The sequence below is a fragment of the Esox lucius genome, chromosome 14, assembly GCF_011004845.1.
Source record: "Esox lucius isolate fEsoLuc1 chromosome 14, fEsoLuc1.pri, whole genome shotgun sequence".
Taxonomy (NCBI): domain Eukaryota; kingdom Metazoa; phylum Chordata; class Actinopteri; order Esociformes; family Esocidae; genus Esox; species Esox lucius.
In genome coordinates this window covers 26,770,339-26,795,909 of record NC_047582.1, presented here as the reverse complement: position 1 = coordinate 26,795,909, position 25,571 = coordinate 26,770,339, and the positions used below count along the sequence as shown (strand labels likewise).

The 25,571-nt window shown below is 42.4% G+C and overlaps 1 protein-coding gene across 1 annotated transcript in view; it reads left to right on the top strand.

Annotated features, from left to right (window-relative positions):
- The window catches only part of tmem174 (transmembrane protein 174), a 47,289-nt gene extending 26,947 nt beyond the window's left edge, over positions 1 to 20,342 (top strand). The window contains exon 4 of the mRNA XM_010899283.2: positions 20,283 to 20,342. Coding sequence (XP_010897585.1) covers positions 20,283 to 20,303 — 21 coding nt within the window. The 3' untranslated portion in view covers positions 20,304 to 20,342. The remainder of the gene's footprint in view (positions 1 to 20,282) is intronic.
- Positions 20,343 to 25,571: the final 5,229 nt, after the last annotated feature.

Genomic DNA, 25,571 nt, shown 5'->3' with positions numbered 1-25,571 from the left:
CTCTGCTTTGCAACACGCACGACAGCTCTCATTAACATTGTTCCGACAGTTTGAGCAATACAATAGGTGCCAAATATATAGCCCCATCCGCAACATTTCTGTCGCTACAATTACCAATAGATAATAAGGCTCCTTATACTTATATGAATACATTTTTAGGGGAAGTCCTCTAATCTCCCCGCGCCTGTGTCCTGCTCTCAAAGTTACAGAAGGACCGATCACAAGGACACGGCGGTTGAATGGAGGCCTCGGGAGAGTGGCCAAGTGACTGTTTGGTGGATTGTTCCCCCAAAAATCTTTTTGAGAGGGTACTATAGTGGTGGGTGCAGCAACCAGGTTGGTCAGTCATGGGGAGAGCCTGCGGCTTTAGGATGCAAAGGCTTCATGGGTTTCGGAGAAACTGCGGGATTTGTGTCTGCCACTTTTGGAGGTTTTATAAAAAATCCTCCATTCTCCCTACACCTGTGTTCTGCCTCCTGTTCTCAGCATTACAAAGTGTTTTTGTTTATCGTAATATATGTGGATTTGAGATTTATGATACAGAAAAAACATGCACTGTCATCCTCCTTCTGAACTGAAATCAGTCCTGTACAACTGTTTGTTAGGAGTGTGTGGGTAATTCATTTGACAATTTTATTACACACTGAAAATGAATAAATATGTTGTCACCCATTCATGCTGACACTCAGTGCATCCTCTTGGATCCTGTCAAAGAAGAGCTTTGTTTGTATTCGTTTGTGTGTGGCTATTTGTGTTTGAAGGAAAAGTGCCACAAGCGATTTAGGAAATCATAGCATGTTATCCTCCCATTGTCTGAGAAACATGTGTGTTTTTTAATCCCATTAGGCAGGTTGCTGTATACACACACAAACAAACAGATACATACCTAACAAGATAGTGTTGGGGACCACCAGGAAACACCAAGGTGTAAACATTTTGTAAGTTACGCCATCTGTGGAGAAGAGGAGAAAATAGAGAGTAGGAAGGCCTCTCCCTCCATGATATAACTTCATCATTCTCTTTTTTTCTCTTTTTGTTCTTACTGGGAACAATACAGTCTCATGTCAAACAAACAGATGGAGGATACAAGTTAAATCTGCCGGGAAACAAATGAATAGATCTCTTAGTATCACTGCAGAGTTTCACTCAACACACAAATACACACATACACAAGTACACTGCTGTGTTCCTGCTTCTAACAGTCCTCATATGTAATTTTGGAAGTTTATTATATAGTTTTTGAAAAATACTCTGTTTCACAAAATAGTAACCACTTTCAGACCAATTTCTCATTACCTTTTTCAGTCATGAGTATTTCAAAGAGTGCTTAGCTAGTACTTATTTCATAATTGATAGTAACTCCTGTGCGCACCATGCAGAAAACAAAAAACATTACTAAGGTCCAGAAAGGAATGAACTTAAGAATGCACAGTAGTCAATAGTTTGTAGCTCGAAACATTACCTCTTATAGTAAAAAATTTTGACAAGACATTCACAGAAAACAGCCACTGGTGAATGTGAAATAATTTCTAAATAGTTCTGGCAGTAAACGTTTCAGCCTCCACTCTCATAAAACCCTGTCCTATTCCATGCCATGCGATACATAAATACCGTAATTCACAACAGTCAAATGGACACAGTAACAGTAAATGATTTCTTTACCACAACATTTTTTTTGTTATTTATAACAGAGTGTAATGACGAGACGGTAATGCAGGTGAGACCCTCAACTATGTTTAATGCAGTTCTGCATGGAATAGTGGTCCAAAATTATGCTACAGCGATGTGAGGGACTGATTACCAACTACAGGAGGCGTGGCATTCAAATCCCAAATTATGTCAAGTCATTCAACAGACCATTTTAAACAGAGAGACTTGCAGTTGATGGCGCAAACATTTCCATACTTTCTTCTACTGCCCCATCGCGAAAAGAAAACAAACCCTGGCATTTGGACTGAACATTATATGACTATTTGGACAAACTGAGCAACACAAGACCATTTGGACCAACTGAACAACATAATATAGGACTATTTTAACCAACTGAACAACATAAGACTATATGGACCAACTGAACATCATAAGACTATATGGACCAACTGAACATCATTGGACTATTTTGACCAACTAAACATCATAGGATTATTTCGACCAACTGAACATCATAGGACTATTTCGACCAACTGAAAAACATAAGACTTTATGGACCAACTGAACATCACAAGACTATATGGACCAACTGAACAACATAAGACTTTATGGACCAACTGACCGTCATAGGACTATTTGGACCAACTGAACAAGATAAGACTATATGGACCAACTGACCATCATAGGACTATTTGGACCAACTGAACAAGATAAGACTATATGGACCAACTGAACAAAATAAGACTATTTGGACCAACTGAAAATCATTGGACTATTTCGACCAACTGAACATCATAGGATTATTTCGACCAACTGAACATCATAGGACTATTTTGACCAACTGAACAACATAAGACTTTATGGACCAATTGAACAACATATGACTTTATGGACCAACTGAACATCATAAGACTATTAGGACCAATTGAACATCATATGACTTTATGGACCAACTGAACATCATATGACTATATGGATCAACTGAGCATCACACGATAATTTGCTTACTCAGTTTTCTTTTATGCAATATTGAAAACTGCCTGTACGGCTGAAAATCTGAAAACATTAAGCTTCATAAATTATTAAAAATAGAAAACATTTTAGAGTGGACAAATACATGTACATGTACTGTAGGCACCAAATCCAGATCTGTCCCTGAAAACAGCCTGTTACCTTCCTGAAGCTGACATCAACACATTTCCATTCATATTTCTTAAAGCCAGTGAGTTCATAGAGCAAAAAAAAGTATAATTATGTGATGTAAACCGTACATGTCTATAAAATAGTATCAATGATGACACTTTCTTAGTTTGACTCACCTTTTTGTGTCTGTAAAATGTATTTCCTGGAAAATATTGAAGTGGAAATAACTATGCACACATGTACATTCACTGACAGAATGACCATTGTATGAAAGTAAACTTGGAGTCACACAGTGATCCTGTTCTGTGGTTCTTCCACTGTGACTCAGAAAAGCATGCAGTTTATTAGACTACGGATGAAATCAGTAATGCTGATCTTTACAGTGTAGTGAAAGAGCATGGGGAAAAGTGTGAAAAACTACATGTCAGTATCTGACATGTAGTTGGTTGAGGCAAAACTAGTGTCTGTGGAGTTGAAAATACGATGTAAACACGTTAAAACCTTGGATATTATGCTCAATATGAAACAATTAAGTGAAATAGTTCTATTAAAAGTGCACTCCAACATCAAGTTGGATTAGGGTTAAGGGGTTTGGGTTGACATCACCGGAGGATTATATGCATACAGTGGATATAAAAGTCTACACACCCCTGTTAAAATGCCAGGTTCTTGTGATGTAAAAGAATGAACTTTTTCCACTTTTAATGTGACCTATAACGTGAACAATTCATTTGAAAAACAAACTGAAATCTTTGAGAGGGAAAAATAAAAAATAAAACAGTAACCTAGTTGCCTAAGTGTGCACATCCTTAAACTAATACTTTGTTGAAGCACCTTTTGATTTTATTACAGCACTCAGTCTTTTGGGTAGGAGTTTATTAGCATGGCACATCTTGACATGGCAATATTTGCCCACTCTTCTTTGCAAAGGTGCTCCAAATCAGTCAGATTGCAAAGATATCTTCTGTGCACATCCCTCTTCAGATCACCCCACAGATGTTCAATTAGATTCAGGTCTGGGCTCTGGCTGAGCCATTCCAAAATGTTAATCTTCTTCTGGTGAAGCCATGCTTTTGTGGATTTGGATGTGTGCTTTGGGTTGTTGTCGTGCTGAAAGGTGAACTTCCTCTTCATCTTTCTAATGGGCGCCTGATGGTTTTGTGCCAAAATTGCCTTTCATTTGGAACTGTTCATAATTCCCTCCACCCTGACTAAGGCCCCGGTTCCAGCTGAAGAAAAACATCCCCAAAGCATGATGCTGCCATCACCATGCTTCACTGTGGTTATGGTGTTCTTTGGGTGATGTGCAGTGTTGTTTTTGCGCCAAACATACCTTTTGGAATTATGGCCAGAAAGTTCAACCTTGGTTTCATCAGACCATAACACATTTTCCCACGTGCTTTTGGGGGACTTGATGTTTGTTTTTGCAAACTTCAGCCGGGCTTGCATGTATTTCTTTGTTAGAAAAGGCTTCCATCTTGCCACCCTACCCCATAGCCCATTCATATGAAGAATATGGGAGATTGTTGTCACATGTAGCACACAGCCAGTACTTGCCAGAAATTCCTGCAGTTCCTTTAATGTTGCTGTAGGCCTCTTGGAAGCCTCCCTGACCAGTTTTCTTCTAGTTTTTTCATCAATTTTGGAGGGACGTCCAGTTCTTGGTAATGTCTCTGTTGTGCCATATTTTCTCCACTTGATGATGACGGTCTTCACTGTGTTCCATGGTATATCTAATGCTTTGGAAATTCTTTTGTACCCTTCTCCTGACTGATATCTTTCAACAATGAGATCCCTCTGATGCTTTGGAAGCTCTCTGTGGACCATGGCTTTTGCTCTGAGATGCAACTAAGAAAATGTCAGGAAACTCCTACTAGAACAGCTGAACTTTATTTGTGATTAATCAGTCACTTTAAATGATGGAGGGTGTGTAATGACTTCTTTTTAACATGAGTTTGAATGTGATTGGTTCATTTTGAACACAACCTCGCACATCCCCAGTTATAAAACTGTGCACACTTATGCAATCAGATTATTGTAAGGTTTTTATTTTTCATTTTTCCCCCTTGAAGATTTCAGTTTGTTTTTCAATTGAATTATTCACATTATAGGTCACATTAAAAGTGGACAAAGTTCTGACATGATTTATCTTTGTCTCATTCTTTTACATCACAAAAACCTGGCATTTTCACAGGGTTGTGTAGACTTTTAATATCCACTGTATATTCTTCATTTAGATTTTAGATTAGTAGCATAATAATCTGTTGCCAATTGGATTGAAACATACAGTATCTACATTCACAGATGATGTCAAAGTAAATAATACATTTAAAATGTCCTATTTCAGTCACACCCTCGTTCAGTTTCTTGAACCCTTTACATTTAGAGTAAAACAAGAAAATAAGTATAAACTAGCAGTGACCACATGCTACAAACCTAGAGCTCTGATATGGACAGAGGCTGACACTGGATGGCTTGATCCAGGGTCTTGATTAAATGTGTGTTGGATCTCAGAGACTCCACAGGAGGTGTACCATTGAACATGAAGCATGTTCTCCCTCTCAACCATCTTCTCCTTCTCCGTCTCTCTCACTCTCTTCTCTCTCTCTCTCTCTGTGTTTGGTCTTGTTCTCCAAGTCTCTCTTTCTCTTTCTGTCACCTCAGTAAATCTTTCAAACTGAAAGCCTGCCCGGCCAAGAGAGGCTGCCTGTGGCACAGTATTCTATGTCCCATGCTGCCTGCATTTGATTACTTTTGATCATCTTTTATAGCGTCAACTTGTGTGGCAAACATGAGGCAGCAGCTCTTGATACATTTTTCTGGCAGCTCAACCTTCCTCCACCTATAACTGTTTTATAATCTCAAACATTTCAGCTACAATTCAATAAATATCTGATCATGGTGTCACGAAACATAGAAATGTCTGAAATACATGCAGAGTATGACACAACAAAGTATAGTTTAAGTACATACCCAGGGAACATCAACTGATATAAAACAACTTTCCTGAAGTTGTTGAAATCATTCCAGCTGACACTGGGATCTCTCTCGGTCTGTCTCTCTTTCTTTCGCTTCTGTCTCTCTCACTCTTTCCTCTCTCTGTCTCTCCTTTCACATTCTGGAGCATGTGACCACAACTTAAGACCACTATCAGTGGGGTATAATTTTTCTAAATTGTTCTTAAACCCACATAATGTCGAACGCTTGTATACATTAAACCAGAACCAGACTTTGGGGTTTCTTGGAGCTGTTCCCCCCAAATCCCCTAATGATCACGTATGTAGAAGAGAGAGACCTGGAAAGGAGTAGAGTGGGGAAGCCCATATCCTGTATCCCACCCACCACCACTGTGGAATAGAACAGCAGTAGTCATTTGCTGTGACACTATAGGAGGCCCCATCCATAAAGACCTCACATTAACACAGAGTTCCCTGTTTGGGGGTCCCATCCTTGTTCTTGCTCTCCCTCTCTCTTCCCCTAATGAGAGTTTAGGGGTCTGGCAGGTTTAGAGATCTGCCTGCCCCGAGCACACGCGGCCCACTGCACACGCACTAAAGGGGTTGTGGGGGGCAGTGGTGTGGTGTCCCCTGGTCACTAGACCCAGAGAGCTACCGGAGTCTTAGGCCGGGACAAGTGGCTCTTAGCGCAGGGTCTCTCGTCAGGATGGAGATGGGAGGAGTGACAAGTGTGAATGGCTGGTTTTTGCTGCCGGTCAGTGATCTGTTACCCCGATAGCCAGCAGCCAATGGTCGCTGGTCAGTCAAATCCCCACTTAATCAGAACGCAGGTCTTACATGGTCAATGCACCTGCCACAAGCACTGCCATGGTCTACTGAACTCGAGGCAGATAGTGTGTGTGTGTGTTTGTGTGTGTTTGAACAATGGAATGCTTGAGGACAACAGGTTTCATTACAGTAGTTGGTTTTAGGTACACAACACAAAGGCCAACCCGTTACAACAGTGAAGCCAGGACACTCTGTCTAATTAAAGAAATTAGTTGTTTCTCCTACCACAAAGACCTGCCAAGTAGAATATAATGGCAATCTCAATCCAATTTCATCTCATGAAAATATGTCTATGCTCAAATGATAATGGAAAATATGAGAGGGAAATCTGTTCACCTGACATGACCACACACTGGGAACTACTCAAGTCTGTCCTCCCATGCCTACCCCTCAACCTAGGAACGGCTGTTCTGTTCTGCCACACTTCCCACAAACGTCCCCGTCAAACCGTGTGCAACAGACGTCCCCGTCCTGTGTGTTCCACGTCGCTCCGTGTCGGGCTGCAGATGTTAGCCAGTATAGAGCCAGTATAGTGTTGGCTGGGCAACGTACGTTGCTCAAGGCGGGGAATCTGTAGTTCTCAGCACAGTGTGTGTGATTGAAACGGGCGGATGTTACACCACAGAAAATTCGCATACAAGTTAAAAACACATTTTTCAGGCAGTGTAAATCTTGAGCGCACTAATTAAGCCGCGGTGGTTGGGAAAGAGATTTGACGCGTAGGCCAGACAAGTGTTGCAATGCAAGCTTTCCACATCAGGTTGTTGACCTTCAGCTTTCAAGTTGGGTGCGTCTTCGTCCGGTGTGCAGAGAGTGTGCCAAAGGAAATCAGAGACCTTGTAAGCCAGTTCAAAGACTTTTTAATTAACAATGTGGTCAGTGTCACAAATCAGTACAAAAGTGTCGACAGATTTTGGATAATCCTTTTCACAATATAATTTTGTCTTACACACAGAGGCCCATCAGCGAGTCCCCTCCTGCATACCTTATGCCTCACATTGCTGTCCCTGCATTTCAGTTTCACCTCCTTCAATAAATTTGCCTCTTTGCATAGTTTGTGTTGCCATTGTACTTGCATTTTTACAGTTGTTACACACACACACACCTCCCTTGAGGACCTTAACGCTGCCATCTCTGCATCATGGTTGCTCATGCTACCTTACTACAGTACTCCTTAATGTGCCTCGTTTGTACATCTTGTATGCCATTTAGAAATTGCCATTTGTACCCAAACAACTGTTATCCCACTTGTAACATATACTTGTACATTTTCAGCCCTTCTCTGTTTACCTTAATTGCACATTCAGTATTGCCATTTGTACTGCGTTTGCCTTCGCTGAACATCTACACATCCACACATCCACATATCCACATCTTTGCACTTCTGGTTAGATGCTTACTGCATTTCGTTGTACTGTACTTGTACTGTTCAATGACAATAAAGTTGAATCTAATCTAATCTAAACATGACAGCAACGGCATTGCTTATGGTGGAGAAGATCAGTCACCCATACGCTGTCACAGTACACAACTCATCAACTATACATTTACAAGGCTACAATACATTGCTGTTGTGACATCTTTTTTCAGTACTATATGCTGGGTTCAAATGGGCTGTGCATTTCACCCAATGCCTTTGGTTGCAAATTAAGTGATAGTTTCACCACTAAGTAAAAAACATTATACAGTTTAAGTCATTTTGTGAGCTGAAGTCATGTTCAAATCCTGAGGCCAACTAGTTTATCTTTATTAAAATGCAAAGATTTTGGGGCCTTCGTAACTCCGTTGTGCTAACACATTATTCAAGGTGATTCTAGTAGCAGCCCTGAATTTGCCATTATAATGAATGGTAATATTCTCAGTCTGGTGAAAGACACTACAAACTTCACTATGGTGTTGCACAAAATAGGTGGCCCGTTCTTGGTTCTGATCTATTACAGTGACCCCTCTGATGCAAGACTTCATGGCTATGGGGCAATCTGGGGTGAAAACAGACAACATATGATAAACAGGTTGGGGATATGTTCTCGATATCCCCCTCAACGAGAAACCTATCTCCACAATTATAAAAGAGGGAGGTCCCTGTACGGCCGTGATGCCAGGCAGCTTGGAGCAATCCCATTCCCAATCCCATTCCAATCCCATTCCCAATCCCAAACCCGGTGATCTAGTGCTGCTAACTCCACACAGTGAGTCAGTGGGCCAAAAGGGGTTTCAGTGTTTGTATAAAATGGTTCAGAGGGAAACACACAGGAAGTATCGCCTCTCTTACTCAGTGGAGATAAAAGCTCCTGGATGCACATCGATTCAATGATTGATAGCGTCTCAGGTTTGGCAGAGCTCCCCTCGTCACTAGCTCAGCCGTTCACTTCCTTATTTAGCTTCTCTGGTAGCCTCCTCTTACTGCAGAGAGTGATTCAGCATGGTCGTGACAGACAGACATTCAAACAACAGCTAGGAAACTTGCAAAGGGAGCCGCTCATCTTGTGACAGTCGAGGGAGACGAACAGGCGAGGCAACAGGGACAGATCCTCAGTCCAACTGGCCAAAAGAATACTCCCAATAGACACACAACACAGGGATTTATAAGGGAAACAACCAATGTGCTGCTACCTGTCTAATTAGTAATTGGCTGCAGGTGTGTCTAATCACTTCCACCCTGCCACCCACTCACTCAAACCTGGGCTGTTACAGTTACATATTTTTCACATCTATAAAATCTCATCATGTTCCCCGATCATTAAATAAAATAGACCATGTTGGAGATACACATAAGAGTTATTTACACAATCTTTGAAAAGCTATTGTTTTAAAGGTTTATGGGGAAATGGGTCAGACCTGCTAGCTTCAAATGGAAGCTGGTTTCACCACTGTGGTACCAGGACAGAGAGGAGCGCCTTTTTGTAGAGGTTGAGTTTGAGATGGGTGGGTTGATATCCAAGCAGAGATGTATGCCAGACGTGCAGAAAGTCTTTTCATCATTTTGGTGGAGGGGAAGAAGAAAGATTCGGTGTCATCAATGATAGGAGAGACCACGTGGATATGACAGAGCCAAGTGATTTGGTGTTTAGAGAGAGGAGAAGGCCTGAAACAAAAACTGAGTGCATGTGGAGCAGCCAAACATCCTCTGATGTGATTCAGTGTTGGAGGCAGCGAATTGATATTAGTAGGAGAGTCAGCTTGGGCAATGCCAAGAGCCTGTGTGGTGGAAGAGTTAAGTGAGCCTTGTTGAAGATTGACTGGTTAGGGTCAAGGAGATTGTTCTGAGAGAGATAGCTGGTCAGAACCAGCTTGCTCAAGTTTTTTGGAAAGAAAAGAGGGAAAGGAAACGTATCTGGAGTTTTTGATGTGAAGGGCGTTAAGTGTTGGGTTCTTGAAGAAAGGAGTGATTGAGGCCCTCTCAAAGTCAAAGGTCAGAGATGAATTGATGAGGGAAGTGAGGAATGGGAGAAAGTCTCCAGAAATGGTCTGGAGAATCCATGAGGGGATGGGGTCAAACTGGGGGACCAGCCATCCCTGTTTGAAGGAGAGTGATGGAAATGAGGTATTTGTGTAAACATTTGTAGTGTTTAGAGGGCAGTGTACTGACTAAGCAGAATGAACAAGGTGAGGATGTCAACCTATTTTTCCAAATGGTTTGCAAAGGAGGAGGAGGAGGAGATGAAGAACTGAGAAGAGCGGCAAAGGTGGCAACATTTTTATGAGTAATCAGGTAAAAGGTCACTGGTTGGCATTTAGCTGTATTATTGCACGAATTAACCCAGGGGGCCCGCGGAGGGTGGTACAATTGCCCAGCACCATCCAGGCTTTGGCAGTAATAGTAATCAAATATGCCTTATTATGGATTTCTATACTTTGTAGTTGAGCGAACAATGTGACAAAATCCAGAAGGGCATCAGATGTGCTTTGGCTGGCTCGGGTCAGCTGAGAGTTGCTTTGATGAAGCGGGGCCTTCCAAATTGGATAATACTTGGGAGGAAAATCGAGTAAAAATGTAACTAAACTCGTAGTCATAGAAGGTGGCTACAGCAGCGGAAAGAGAGCCAGAGAAAGGAAGAAGGAGTGGAAGGATAATCCTGAAATGTTGTTTTCCTCCACTTTCATTAAGCTGCCAACATTTCTGTCCTGTGAGATAGCAGCAATCCCTTAGTGGGCGGAGCAGGAGGGGAGGGGCCGAGATGGCTGGGAGGACGGGGGAGAGGGAGAGTCATAAGATGTGGAGAGGGAGGAGAGCAGGGTGTAAGTGCAGCACCCCAGGGACAAAGAGGAGTTAGGAGATGGGGGAGATGACAGGATGGATGAGTAGTAGTAGTAGAGAATATGGATCTTGAGGTGTTTCCTGCTGGCACTGGCCTGGTCAAATATCTTTGAACCAACCTTGACACCCTAGCAGCAACAACCCAGCCTTGCTCTTTTTTTTTTTACTGAAAACAACAACCATTGACCCAGTAATGAGGTCATGGAAACAACCCAGCATTTGTTTTTGTGTAGGCTTGATCAGACAGGGAGATAGACCACTACCCAGGAGGCCATGCCCCGAAAGCTCCTGGAAGAGAGAGAGAGAGACGTTGGATCTCAACACAGCATGCAGCGACCAGAAAAGAAAGAACATTTTATTCAATATCCTTATATAACCAGCTGAGTAGTTTGTACTCAAAATCTAGGATGATGATCAATAGAACTACTGCAAATGTAACTTATAATCAGGAACCAAAACCACTGGACGCAAACACTGCAGACGGATCACAGAGCTGACATTATTGGGTTTTGGATAGCAACACAACATAAGAAATCAATATAGGAAAAATCGTGAAAGGGCTGGACTGGCCCCACATAAGCATTTCTTATGTAAAAAGGGCTTTATAAAATACATTTGATTGATTTGTGATCATTGATTCTTTGTGGGTGATGTTGAGATGCACTTTTGTGTAAAAAATGAAAATATATATATATCATTCCAGATGCCAATCTTCGCCACAATGCATTTGCTTTTCCCTTTCCAGCAATATATTAATAATTAAACATTTTGGGTGTTGTGAACATTAGAAAGCATAATCACTAATAAAACATGTAAATAAAAATAAACACATCGATTGTACTAGTAAATGTTTTGCCCATGTTATTATTTTGTCCCTTTTGAGCCTATACTTCGATACCTGCAGACTGGTAACATTCTTCTTGTCAGTCATTCTACTCGCTAGCTTCAAAGGAAATCTGGTTCCACAATTTGAGTGCCAGAACATACTGGAGCTTTGATTGGGCTGAGTGAGCACTGGCGTCTTGTAGAGGTAGGACGGCCAAGAGACCAGAGGCGACAGAACAAAAAGCTTGAGTAGGGATATTGGGTTTAACTATGGCCCGTAGGTTGGCAGGGCTGGTTCCAGTTGCTGTTCCCCAAGCCCTGTGTTCTTGGAGTGCATGTAGGCTTCAACTGAAAGCCAGTGGAGCTTGCGGAGGACAGACGTTGGGATGGTGGAACACCTGGCGGGCACCCATTCTTGGCCTTGCCTTTTTCGGACCGTTCAGTGCTCGTTTTGTGCTGCCACTACGGTTCATGCTCAGGGATCTCTCTGATTTCTACTCTCTTAGTTATAGATACCTATAAATAGCAATGCCAAGCTACGTCGCTTTCATACATTGCAGTCTGCTGGCAGCAACCAATAGATTCAAAAGGAAAACCACATTTAAAAAAAGACTCTGAACATAATTGAGGTTTCAGTTTTGTAATTAAATATAAGCGTTTTAGTATTGTAGGAGTCTTCTGTATTCCTGTGTAATACATTGTTTTCCAATTTTAGTTTTTAACTTCTTCGGTTTTTCGTTGATTATAATAACCTTGGTAACAGCTGCGAATTTCCTTCGGAGGGGATGTGGCTCTGTGCGGTGCAGCCCTCAGATCCTTTTGCAGTGGCTCAAGTGGACCTATTGAAAGTTATAGTGGCAAAATCCGGAGCCTTATTAGACTGGCTGTTTTCATGCTGTGTTGTGCACCAGAGCATCCCTTTGTGAGTCTGCCGCAAAGTATAAAATCTGGACTGAGACTAGAGAGACCCTGGGTCCTCCAAGAGCTTTCTAAGTGTGCCTGTGTGTGTGTCCCACTCCAAACAAACCCTGTTTGCAGCGGAGAAGGCATTCATTTCCTATTGTAATGCGAAACATGCTTGAGCACCCCTCCACCTCAGCGCTCCACCTCAGCGCTCCACCCAACCCCACCCTGCTTCTCCCATACCCAGCCCTAGTCGATGCAGCTAGACAATTAAGACCACATTAGATCTTTTCAAGTACTTGTAATTTCATAAGTGAGGGCTTTTTACTGCTTTTCTTTTTTAAACAAAATGAAACGGGGGGGGGGGGGGGGGGGGGGGGGGGAAACCCACAGCCCCTCAAGGGCCACTTGGTGATGGGAAACAGATATTAACCCTGCAAGTGACAGTTCTTTAAAAATGCCTCCTTACCCCAAGCCCTCAACTGCCACCACCGCTGTGGGGACCACACATACTGGCACCTGCACTTTCTGAGGACGCGCGCGTACACGCACGTACATGCACGTACACACACACTCCTGCTGCCTCTTGCTTTTCACATGAACAGACAGGCATGGAGGCATCGACAGGCTTGTTTTTACTGTCCTTTTGCTGGCCCAAAACATTTTCTCTTTTTAAAAATCTTCCGTAAACTTTCCTTAATTCTAATCTAGTCCCAAATGCCTCGATTTTAATCTAAGCCTTTTTCACCTAGGGGACAGGCAGCATTTTTCCACAAGGTTGAGTTTTCCTAATTTTACTATCTTTGCAGAAACACACACACACCGGAAACAATGGCACACACTGTTGCTTACTAATGAAATATGAATCAATATTTAATACGTACTTCAATTTGTTTCGATCTTCCCTCCGGATCTAGAGAGGCCAGCTGAGGCTTGATCACTTGGGACAGAAGAGTTTGTCTAATAAGTTATGGATTGGTTATTAACACATTCTACATCGTACTGTACTTAGGTGAAATGCTGACAAGGGTGACAGGTAGTCTAACAGTTAGATCATCTGACTGACCAGTAACCACAAGGTTGCTAGATCAAATCTGAGAACCGAATAGGTAAAAAAGGTTTTGTTCCTAATTGCTCCCTTGTCATTACAATAAATCAGAATGGCTTCTGAGTCAATTTACATTGTTAAATAACTGTACACTATATAATATATACAATGCATTATATTGTATATATAATACACTATAATAGTACGCACAAATGTTTATCTTAAAAGCTAGTGCGTTTAATGAACCTAGATTTTATATCACTACCAAATACTGTAGGAGTGCATAGAATTGTAAAGACTGTACATTTAAGTGTATTCTCACATAACAAATAACTATGCCACTTTTATACTATGTCAGCTATCAGCATAAATGGCCAGGATTTGAACGCATGTGCCCAGGAGAGACTGACTGGACCCCGCATATTACTAGGTTCCATTGGTGACGAACTTGAAAAAGGAAAAACACCCAGAAGCACGTGTAAAGATTGAAACCCTAAAAAAAAGGCCTCGTAGCCACGGAATGAGCCAGCAGCCTCCTGGCTCAGTATGCTGGCAATACCAGTGCCTCAAACGCTGTGTCCTGGTGTTCTTATCGAGCCTGGCCTCAGCACTCAGATCTGGATGCTGCCACCTGGGGATGAAGTGCGGTAGTGACCCGCTGCACAGTGCTTTGGCTACCTGTTTGCTTGCAGTAGATCACCCCCTCCACAACTTAACAGTATGCCCTGCCCTGGATTAAAATGGGTCACTTCACATCAAGTTAATTGATGGCCTGCACAGATTGGCAGATGTAGTAGCAGGGTGGGGCCTACCACGTTCCCAGCGGAGCACTTGGTAGCAGGCTGCCGACAACAACCAACAACACTAGGATCTGTTAACATCAAGACAATGAACAATTGAAGATAATTCGCACTACACTCACTCTGATATAACGCTTGATATAAGCTATGTAAAAGTTATGTACCTATATGGACTTCACAAATGTACCTACATGGACTTCACAAATATACCTGTATGGACTTCATAAATGTACGTAAATGGACTTCATAAATATACCTGTATGGACTTCATAAATGCATTGGAATTTGGAGTGACTAGAACAAACATATCAGTGAGTTGAATTGGAACTCTCGTTCTATTGATTTTAGACACTTCTCCAATAGTTTAAATCCATATCAATAAATGTAGAAAAACTGGGCTTTGCGGACAGAGGGTTTAATAGATTAACATCTAAATACTTTCATAATTATGCATGTTTTGTTTTGGCTGTATCTGGACCCTGTGTTTGCAGTTATTGTCCTTAGTAAGTAAAGTCAAGGGAGTTGAGAATGTGCTGTTATTTCAGGTTTGCAGAAAAGTATCAATCCCATCAATCCCTTTTCAGTAATACAATTTGTTTTCATTATTTATCTGCTGGAACTAAAACAAATACTTTGAAAAAGTTACCAAGTGAAGAACTACACTGTAAAACCCGATGTGGTCTCATTACTCCAAACATTTGCAGTGAAAATATTTGAGTACAGGTAGTTACTTAAAATTGTTTTGTAGTCAAACAAGGTCCAGATTTGAGTTGAGCGAGCTAAAAAGAATTTCATAGTATACAAGTACTAAACCACACGTCCAATATATTTTCAGAGTATGCATTGTCCTTTCATGGGTATATGTTAATGACAGAGACATGGTACTCACTCATAATCCTTTGTCCTTCATTTGAGTTCCTAGACAAGTGTTAAACTCATAATATATGACACATCCCATAGGGCTTTATTTTGACTCCCTGGGAATTATAAAAATGATCACTGCATCTCTACTGAGACATGGGAACCTCAGCAGAATTGCGTAATCCTACCTGGAAGGCACAGGTCTGCAAAGGGATGGTTAATTCCTGTTGGAATCCAGCACTAAATTGCAAGATGACATTTTCGTGTAATTGGAACAATTATTTCAGCAACTGGTGCAAAGGTTTTTACCATATCCTTGGATTACCTTTGAAAAATGTGTGGGTTTGTATGTGTATGTATATGTTTGACCTTTGTGTAGATTAATCAATCAGTCAATGTACATGCAAAAACATATTTTAAAATATTAACCTGTTGTTATGCACAAAGGGAACATTTTACATTTCAATAAATGTTAGTAAAATTCAGTGTCACATAAACATTTTAAGCCATTAGTAACACTAACTTTGAGATTAACTTAATAGAAATATTTGAGTAAAAAATGCCTTAGGGTTTATAGTGTTGACTTCGTTTGACTATCAACTATGAATCTGTCTTTACTCCCAATGAAAAACTGAAGAATTATTAATAAAAATAATAAATAATATGTTGGAAGCCTGAATTCATTCTATCCTGGGACACAGTACTAAACTGCTAGAAACACCATGCGGTCAAAGAAGATCGTGAACGGTTTTCTTTTTGGTTTCACCACCGAGATGTCAAAATATTGCTACATCGGTTGCTCTCAGGAAGTACAACTGAAGAAAAGTAAGTTGTGAATGAAAAGAAACTGAGACATCTGGATTTTGCATGGTCAGGGAAGACTGCAGTTCGTTAAGCAATGTTTGATCGCAGGAGAGCAGTTGTGTGAGTGTGTGTGACAGTGTAAGATGGTGGGGGGGTAACACTTTTGTGCTTTTTGTTCGATTTATGGTTTGTCAACATAACGCTTGTGTAGGTTGACCTCTCCTTTTATGGGCTAACCCTTTCTTTCCCTGTTTAGCATGACATCATATCTCCTGTGTCAACTTATTTCTGGTTTCAATCTACAGTAGAAGGGTATGATGCCAAATGTTTCAAGATCTATCTTCACTCCCTGTTGTAAATAAGGGTGGCCAACATACTACAACAAGGAAGCCGCCACACAGGCTTTCTCTCTTACACACACACACACACACACACAGCTGGCTGGGCAAAGGAACTTTTGTATTGTATACACTGAGAGTCGAACAGCTTCAGAATTATCAGAAAATCATTTCAGTGGTGTGACATCAATTTACAGAAAACACTTTTGTCTCACTTTCTCATCTCAAAAATCAGCAAGCCTGCTTGCGGGATTTTCTCAAATGAATTTGATCTAATTTGATTTAGTATTGCTAACAGTTATTTTTTATCTTATGTTATTGTTACTTACCATTAAAAAGAAACACTTGAAAATTGGTTTATGTTTCAGTCTGGGTTCTGACAGGGCTGTTCTGTGTGAGGTTTCAAGACATTCAGCACAAATATCAAAAGAAAAGGAACAGGGAACTTAAGTGGCAAACACTCTGCAGGCCTGCCCAATTTTCAAGGCGATTTGCAAACTTGAGAAACGGTGGGCTGTGAATGATTGTGGTCCTCTTCACGCTGCTGATAATAATGTTTTTTCACTGGGGGTGAAAGTGCTACAAATTGGAAAAAAAACGCTTAAGAAGAAAAAAAAAAGAAAAGAAAAGAGTAGGACATCATTACAAACCACACATTCTACCTACTTTACCCCAAATTACACATTAATCATGCTGGGATTGCAGGACATTTCCTTTGAAAATTAAAGCAACTCAGAGGTCATGGTAATCCCTCTTCACTCGCCCTTTAAAACACACAAGCACACACAAACGCATATGCACACACACCCACACACACACACACACACACACCCACACACATACGCCATCTGCAGGCTTCTGCTTGTCTGTGGTGTTCTTTTCATGATAGAGTATGTCAAATATCCCATAAAGGAAATGACCTGAGGAAAAACCCACCTGGAGACAACATTTGTCCATACAGCCTCTCCTTGCCAGTGTCCTAAATGGCGTTCTATTCTTCAAATAGTGCACATACCTCTCACTACAAACACAGCCACCTTAGACTCCAGCCCTGACTGAAACACACATACACACATCCAGAGACCCTTTTGTTGAATCAAGGAGGTCTGGCTGATGAGGGGTGACTGAGATCAGACTAACTAAACGATCACCGCCCTACACATAATACATTACCAGATTAGCCCCATAGATTATCGTTACACTGTGCCATGTGTTAAGAAACAGAGCTAAAGGTCATAGAGTCGAGACGTCTTGAATTTGTAATCAGGGGGTTTACAGCGTTTGCAAAGCTGTATACTTCCACTGTATTCTGTCGCTCTCCCTCCGCTCTCTGTTTTTGTTCTTTCTTTTTCTGCTTTATTCTCTTTAATCAGTTACATCACTGACTCTGCCATGTCTATCTCTTTCTCTGTAATGGGAGTGCCTTCTATCGTTTGTGGGTGTGTTCATTAAGTGTTTGTCGTATACTATTTTTATTTATATTGGAAAGTAATGGAAGATAGAGGGGGGCTTTTGCAGAAGATGCATGAGCCTGGATTCTAACCTACACTGCAGCAGTTTAGACTGCTGGACCTCCCCAGGCCACCATTGAAAGGTTTCCAGTTTGGATCTGCGTGGTATTTTAACGTGTGTACTTAGGAGTTCTCTCTGAGTATTTGTACGATCCAGCAGTCGATATCCGTCCTATCGGATCCTCCGCTCCACCTTCTTCTCTCTACACACCATCTCACCTGGCTCTGTCGCTGTTCCTCCCCTTCTGACACCTGGGTGATGACACACATATCCGAGTGCTTGACTCACATCAATGAGACAGGGCTGCCCTCCACCTGCTCTTCCTCTGGTTCACACCGGAACCTCTCCATCATGGTGTCCCCTTCCCAGAGTGCAAATAACATTGCCGTGATCCGGGACAGCACAATGGTTCCCCACAAAAATCTTTCACTCCTGCAGGAACATGCTCAACGTCATTGGCAGGGCGCGACCTTACATCGCCCAGAAAGCGGCACAGGTATTAACGTAGTGACGTGTCATCTCACTTCTGGACTATTAAACTGTCATGGTAGGGCTCCCTGTGTTTGCCACCAAACTGCAATTGATCCACAGTTCGCAGCAGGTGTTCAATCCACCCAAGTTCTCCCATCCCTAACCCCTTCTCCTCCACATAGTCCACTGGTTTAGAGTTGAAGCACGCGTCCAGTATGACGCTATGGTGCCTGCCAAGTGAGCGGCAAGAGGGATGCCTTTCCCTACCTTCAAGCCATGCCCAAACTTGCTATTTTTCTGCCACCTGGTCTCTTGGCGGTCTTATCCCCACAGTACCACTCAGCGAAGCTGTCCTGGTAGCTCAATGGTGGAACCAGTTTCTCCTTTAAAAGAAGTGTGCTTTGATTAGGAAGTCATATTGTACGATGTTACATGTCACTAAGCAGTTTTTAACACAAGCATGTGGTCCTGAATTATTGCAGTCTGAAAAAACATGCATGACTTGCCCAATATTAACTAGCTAGCTAATGTCAGCTTAGCTAGCTAAAGCAGCTAAGCCAGCTAGTATGCCAAACAATCTATGAACAGATGATTATGTTCCACCAAAAGCTAATTAGCTGGCTGATATGAGTTTAAACAGCTGTCTCTTGAATAGCTGATCATAAGGAATATTTAATATTCAGACTTATTTTGGGTTTGTGTGTTTACAACTTGATAGTAAATTAAATCATTTTTGATGTCAGAACTCGTTGAGTAAGCTAAATATCTAGATAACGCCAGGGACATACTTCTCTGTTGAATGTCTGTCGCTGTATTTATAGCTTTATAGGCTTTGTCTTGTAAACCTAGATTGCGTACGTCACTGCTCATATGATTGCTGTACAATTTATTCACTCTTGCGCGAATTGTGCAAAAACAGTTGTTAATCTCAATGAAACTCGTGGTGTGCGTTTCACAGAATATGTTCATTTAGTCAGGATACATCGCTCCTCTCTATAATTCTGTACCATCAAGAGGGACTGTGTGTTTTATCCGGACAAATTCATCCTCTCTGAGTCTCTGTCATATTTGTCTCATCCCCACCTCTTTTTCCACCCCCCCCCCCCACCCCTCACCATGTATTTTTGTTATGTGCATTTTCTCTTTCTCTCCTCTCTGTCTCCCTCTCTTTTTTTCTGTCGCTCCATCTCTTCCTCTACCTCTCTTCCTCTGTCTCTCTCTCTCTCTCTGTTCCCCTCTCAGTGTCCTCCTCTTCCTCTGTAGCGGCGGCTACTCATGCGTAAGGCAGCGGGGTGAAAATGCTATGTTCTCAATGCAGTCTCTGCACGCGATAGCACTGGGATTGTGTGAGAGGGCCAGCAGGCATGATGCAGCCCCACGTGGTCATGGCACGGAGCCACTGAGGAGGACGGGAGGAGAAGTAGGTAGTGCAATGTGTTGGACAGAGTAGGAGGGGAGAGGAGCGGCGTCTGGCGTGGCATAGCTTGGTGGGTGGAGGAGTGAAGCAAATCCCCACGGTCGCAGCAAAGCTGAAACCATGGCAACATTTCACACAGACTGGGCTTTTTTTCTGCCGCCGTGGTGGGGGTCAGTCAGCCGGGGTCAAGGTGAAATGACTGCCACTCACGCGATGGGGGAGGGAGAAAGCGGGGGGGAGGGTGAGAGGAAGACGGAGAGGACGGGAGGGAGGTACAGAGCGATGGACTAAAAGTGAGAGAAAGGGATGGAGAGATTAAGGTAGTAGGTAGGCAGGTAGTAAAATGAAACGCTCAAGAAATCTCAGGACACAAAATTGAATTTCTGACTTTTTTAACTTGCTTATTTTCCCCTATTTATTCATATCCAAATATTATTACAGCCCTGTCTCTTCGCAACAACTTCCAGCGGAGCCAGGAGAGTTGCTGATCGCAGCAACCCATCCTACCAAGTACCCACGTCAAGCCAATCTGTTTTCTTTTCTGATGACTTCAGTTGGCTTAGCAGGCGCCTCCGAACCGTCTGGGGGACCTCGACAGAACGTGAGGAGACCAGGAAATCACACCTGATGACGACCCCCAATCACTGGGCGATGCTGGACAATTACCGTTTACGCGTGGGGCTTCCCAGCCACTTGTCGCCATACAGCACGTACCTCAGAATCAATGATAAACGCAAATTGGAATTCCTGCTTTATAACTGAGGGGAATGTTTTTGGAACACAGTCAGTGTGTAACATTACTCAGCCAGTGATTACCGTGGTGCCAGAAAGAAGAGGCGGAGAGGGCTGGCGTTAAGCGGGCAAAGATGAGGGGTCAAATCGAACCCATCAGTCACTCTTTGTCACCCCCCCCCAAAACTCTTTGATATTCTGGTCCTCTCTCTCAGGTTTACTCATGAAAGGCCAGACAGGCCTGAGCTTTGTTCCCCTGGGAACGCACACACACTCACACACACCCCAGAGCCTTTACCGTTGCCCCCACGGCCCTGGTGATGCTTGGTTTCTGTGTTTCAGAGGGTTGGCACCGGTAATGACGTCCCACTTCTCTGATGTATGGTCTTGGGGCCTGGCCTGCCGTGTGGCCCGAGTGGCTGATCTAGCGAAGGCCTCTCCGCTCTCCCTCCGTCCTCTATCTTCCAGGCTAGGTTAACGTCCAAGGCCTCTGCGGCTGCAGTTGTGATAACATCCTAATGACTTTCTACCTCTGATTACCAAAGAGGCAGAAACACAGCCAGGATGAAAGTAAACAAAGCCTAGAGTCGCACCTTCAGCTAGAACAATAAACCTCCTCAGAACGGTTGCATTCTGGGAGGATTACTCATATTTTTTCTTGTAATTACCACAATACATCATCTCCATTTCACACGAGCCAGAAGAGGGATCAGAGAGGAAAGGGGAAGGGGGGGTGAGGAGGAGGGTGAGGTTAGGATCAACATGTAACAATGTGGAGAGGTCGACTCATCAGCAAAACAACGGAAAATTACTTGTTGCTTACCTCCCCTTCAGGTACTCATCACCCCCTCCTCTCCTATATGTACTCATCACACCCTCCTCCCCTTCATATACTCATCACCCCCTCTTCTCCTATATGTACTCATCACACCCTCCTCCCCTTCATATACTCATCACCCCCCCCCCCATAATGTAATCATCACCCCCCCCCCATAATGTACTCATCACCCCCCCCCCATAATGTAATCATCACCCCCCCCCCACATATACTCATCACCCCCCCATAATGTAATCATCACCCCCCCCCCACATTTACTCATCACCCCCTCCTCCCCATAATGTACTCATCACCCCCTCCTCCCCTTAATGTACTCATCACCCCCTCCTCCCCTAAATGTACTCATCCCCCTCCTCCCCTTAATGTACTCATCACCCCCAACTCGCATTCATGTACACATCACCTCTTCCTCCTCTGAACATTGTTCCCCAAACTCCCCCTCCTCCTCCCTCACCTTTGTCAAGTCATATCTATAGTAATGGCCTCTATGTGTAAGCTGTCTGAGATTGTTGGGACGGTACAGTTGTATGTAGCCTCTCCTCAGGTGAAGCATAGCATTAACCTAGAGCAGAGATGCATTAGCTTCCGTCGCACGACATGGCATTAACCTAGAGCAGAGATGCATTAGCTTCCGTCGCACGACATGGCATTAACATAGAGCAGAGATGCATTAGCTTCCGTCGCACGACATGGCATTAACCTGGAGCAGAGCCGCGTTATCTTCCGTCGCACGACATGGCATTAACCTAGAGTAGAGACGCGTTAGCTTATTTCGCACAACATGGAATTAACATAGAGCAGAGACGCATTAGCTTATTTCACATGACATGGCATTAACCTAGAGCAGAGATGCATTAGCTTCCATCGCACGACATGGCATTAACCTAGAGCAGAGACGTGTTAGCTTCCGTCGCACGACATGGCATTAACCTAGGGCAGAGACGTGTTAGCTTCCATGGCACGACATGGCATTAACATAGAGCAGAGACACGTTAGCTTCCATCGCATGACATGGCATTAACCTAGAGCAGAGATGCGTTAGCTTCCATGGCACGACATGGCATTAACCTAGAGCAGAGACGTGTAAGCTTCCGTTGCACGACATGGCATTAACCTAGAGCAGAGACGTGTTAGCTTCTGTCGTACGACATGGTATTAACCTAGAGGAGAGACACGTTAGCTTCCATGGCATGACATGGCATTAACATAGAGCAGAGACGAGTTAGCTTCCATCGCATGACATGGCATTAACCTAGAGCAGAGACGTGTAGCTTCTGTCGTACGACATGGTATTAACCTAGAGTAGAGACACTTTAGCTTCCATGGCACGACATGGAATTAACATAGAGCTGAGACGCATTCGCTTATTTCACACAACATGGAATTAACATAGAGCAGAGACGCGTTAGCTTCCATCTCACAACATGTCATTAACCTAGAGCAGAGAAGTGTTAGCTTCCGTCGCACGACATGGCATTAACCTAGAGTAGAGACACGTTAGCTTCCATGGCACGACATGGAATTAACATAGAGCAGAGATGCGTTAGCTTCCATTGCACGAAATGACACTAACCTAGAGCAGAGACGCGTTAGCTTATTTCGCACGACATGGCATTAACCTAGAGCAGAGACGCGTTAGCTTCCGTCACATGACATGGCATTAACCTAGAGCAGAGACGCGTTAGCTTCCGTCGCATGACATGGCATTAACCTGGAGGAGAGACACGTTAGCTTCCATTGAAAGACATGACATTAACCTAGTGCAGAAATGTGTTAGTTTCCATAGCACGACATATATAGGTATTCCACTGTACGGAATAAATGATAAGGCCCAATGCACTGGGGAGGCAGTGTCACCAAGCGATACCAGGAACACGTGCTTTACCTTTAGATCAAGAAGTTAGTTATTAAATTACTCAGGTCTATTTTAGAAAGATTTTGAGGGAAAGTAAAACTTCCTAACAGACTAGAAGACAAAAGCACATCAAAGGGAAACTCCTGAAAATAACATGAATGAACAAGATACAATTTACGTACACATTACTGTAATTTGCTTTGGATAAAAGCATATGTCCAACAAACACATACACCGCAGGATGTTGAAACCAGTCATAAGTACACACACACATACCCGCAAAACACACACACTCACACTTACTTACTCACGCACACACACACATACACATTCCTGTGAATTCATATATGACGTTTAGCAGATGCTTTTATCCAAAGCATTTTATAGCCATATGTACACAAATTTTCTCTTATTCATGCATCTTTTTTTTCATTGGTTTTCAGTTCTTTCCTTTTGATGTGCCCCTGTCCTCAAGTCTTTCAGAATATTTTTTTCTCCAGAAATGATTTTGTTGCTCTCTCTATATTTCTCTTTTTGACTCTCTCTTTTTATCTCTCTCTATCTCTTTTTTTATCATTTTCTTCAATGAGCCTGTACAATTTGTGTGTTTGTGTCAGTGGTTTAAACGATAGCTCTCACTGTTCTGTCTTAAATACTTGCACGCCACCAGTCTTGAGAGAAACACCAGCGCCTCACTGCATCAACAATATCTTTATACCATTACAGGGGGGAAGATTGATCACAGATTTTGGGGATGAATCACACTAGGTTTCGCGTGAGAAGAGCCAACCTTATGTTGATTTGATTTGCTGATCTGGTTACTTTCTGTGTGTGTGTGTGTGTGCATGTGTGTGTATGTGTGCATGTGTGTCTGTCTCTGTATATATGTGTGTTTATGTGTCTGTATGTGTATGTGTGTGTGTGTGTGTGTGTGTGTGTGTGTTTGTCCATCTGTCTGTCTGTCTGTACATGTTTCCCTACCTTTGTAGAATCAGAATTCACAAAAAGTTCTTGACATACATTCAAGAAATATCCGGAATTTTATTAATGTTTTTGTAATTGTTATTGATTGTTATGGATTAGGGTTAGGATACAAGATTAGGGTTTGGTGTAGATATTATATTTAGGTTATTGAAGTCAAGGTTTAGGGTTAGGTTAGACTATAGTTTAGGACAGAGGTTTGGAAAAACAGATTTGTGTGTGAAAACGTTTGTATGTGTCCTCCTATTTGTATGCCCTTCTATATGTGTGTGTGTATCTGTGTGTGTGTCTTTGTGTCTGACTTTGTGTGTCGACATGACATATCAGACTGTTCAACCATCCTACATTTCTAAACAGGTTAAAAACACATTATTATACAAAAAGTGTCTCTTCCTTCTATCTTCACCATACATTTCCCTCTTCTTTATACTCGGTGCTGGAAGGAATCCGTTGTTTGCATGACTCATAAGAGAAATGCAGTAAAGCTGTGTGGCGTAAAACATTCTGAAGTGTTAATATGAGCAGTTAGCCATGCCATGATGTAAACAGTATTAATGGGAACACATCATTCCTTATGGAAACGGGTTTTCCTGCAAGGAGTGTAGCTCAACAGAATGATCCTAGGGGTGTAGTCAGGAGTCTAGTCACTAAACCTTGAGTCTGAGTTGATTCTCAAATCCCCTGTGCTCAAGTCCGTAAAGTCACGAGTCCCTTTGGCTATGTGCAAATGAAGTTTGAGTCCAAGTCTGCTGCCACATGTGAACATATTGGCTACTGAAAGATACTTAATTTACCAGGAGTGTCTACATTCTGTAAAACAAAATGTTTTTTGTTGCATTTCATCTAACAGAACGAAAGTGGGAAGGACATACAGTTAGGTCTGGATTATTATTATTTTTGTTCATAAATTTGGGTCTGTATGCCACTACAATCGATTTGAAATGAAAAAAAACAAGATGTAATTGAAGTGCAGACTTTCAGATTGAATTCAAGGGGTTGAACAAAAATATTGCATGAAACATTTAGGAATTGCAACCATTTTCATACACAGTACCCTCATTTCAGAGGCTCAGATGTAATTAGACAAATTAACACTATCATAAATAAAATGTTCAGTTTTAATACTTTGTCGAGAATCCTTTGCAGGCAATGACTGCTTGACGTCTGGAACGCATGGATATCACCAAATGCTGGGTTTCCTCTTTTGTGATGCTTTGCCAGGCCTTTATATCAGCTGTCTTCAGATGTTGTTTGTTCATGGGTCTTTCTGCCTTAAGTTTTGTCTTCAGTGGGTTGAGATCAGGTGACTAACCTGATCTGAGCAGACAATATATCCTTATACACTTTAGA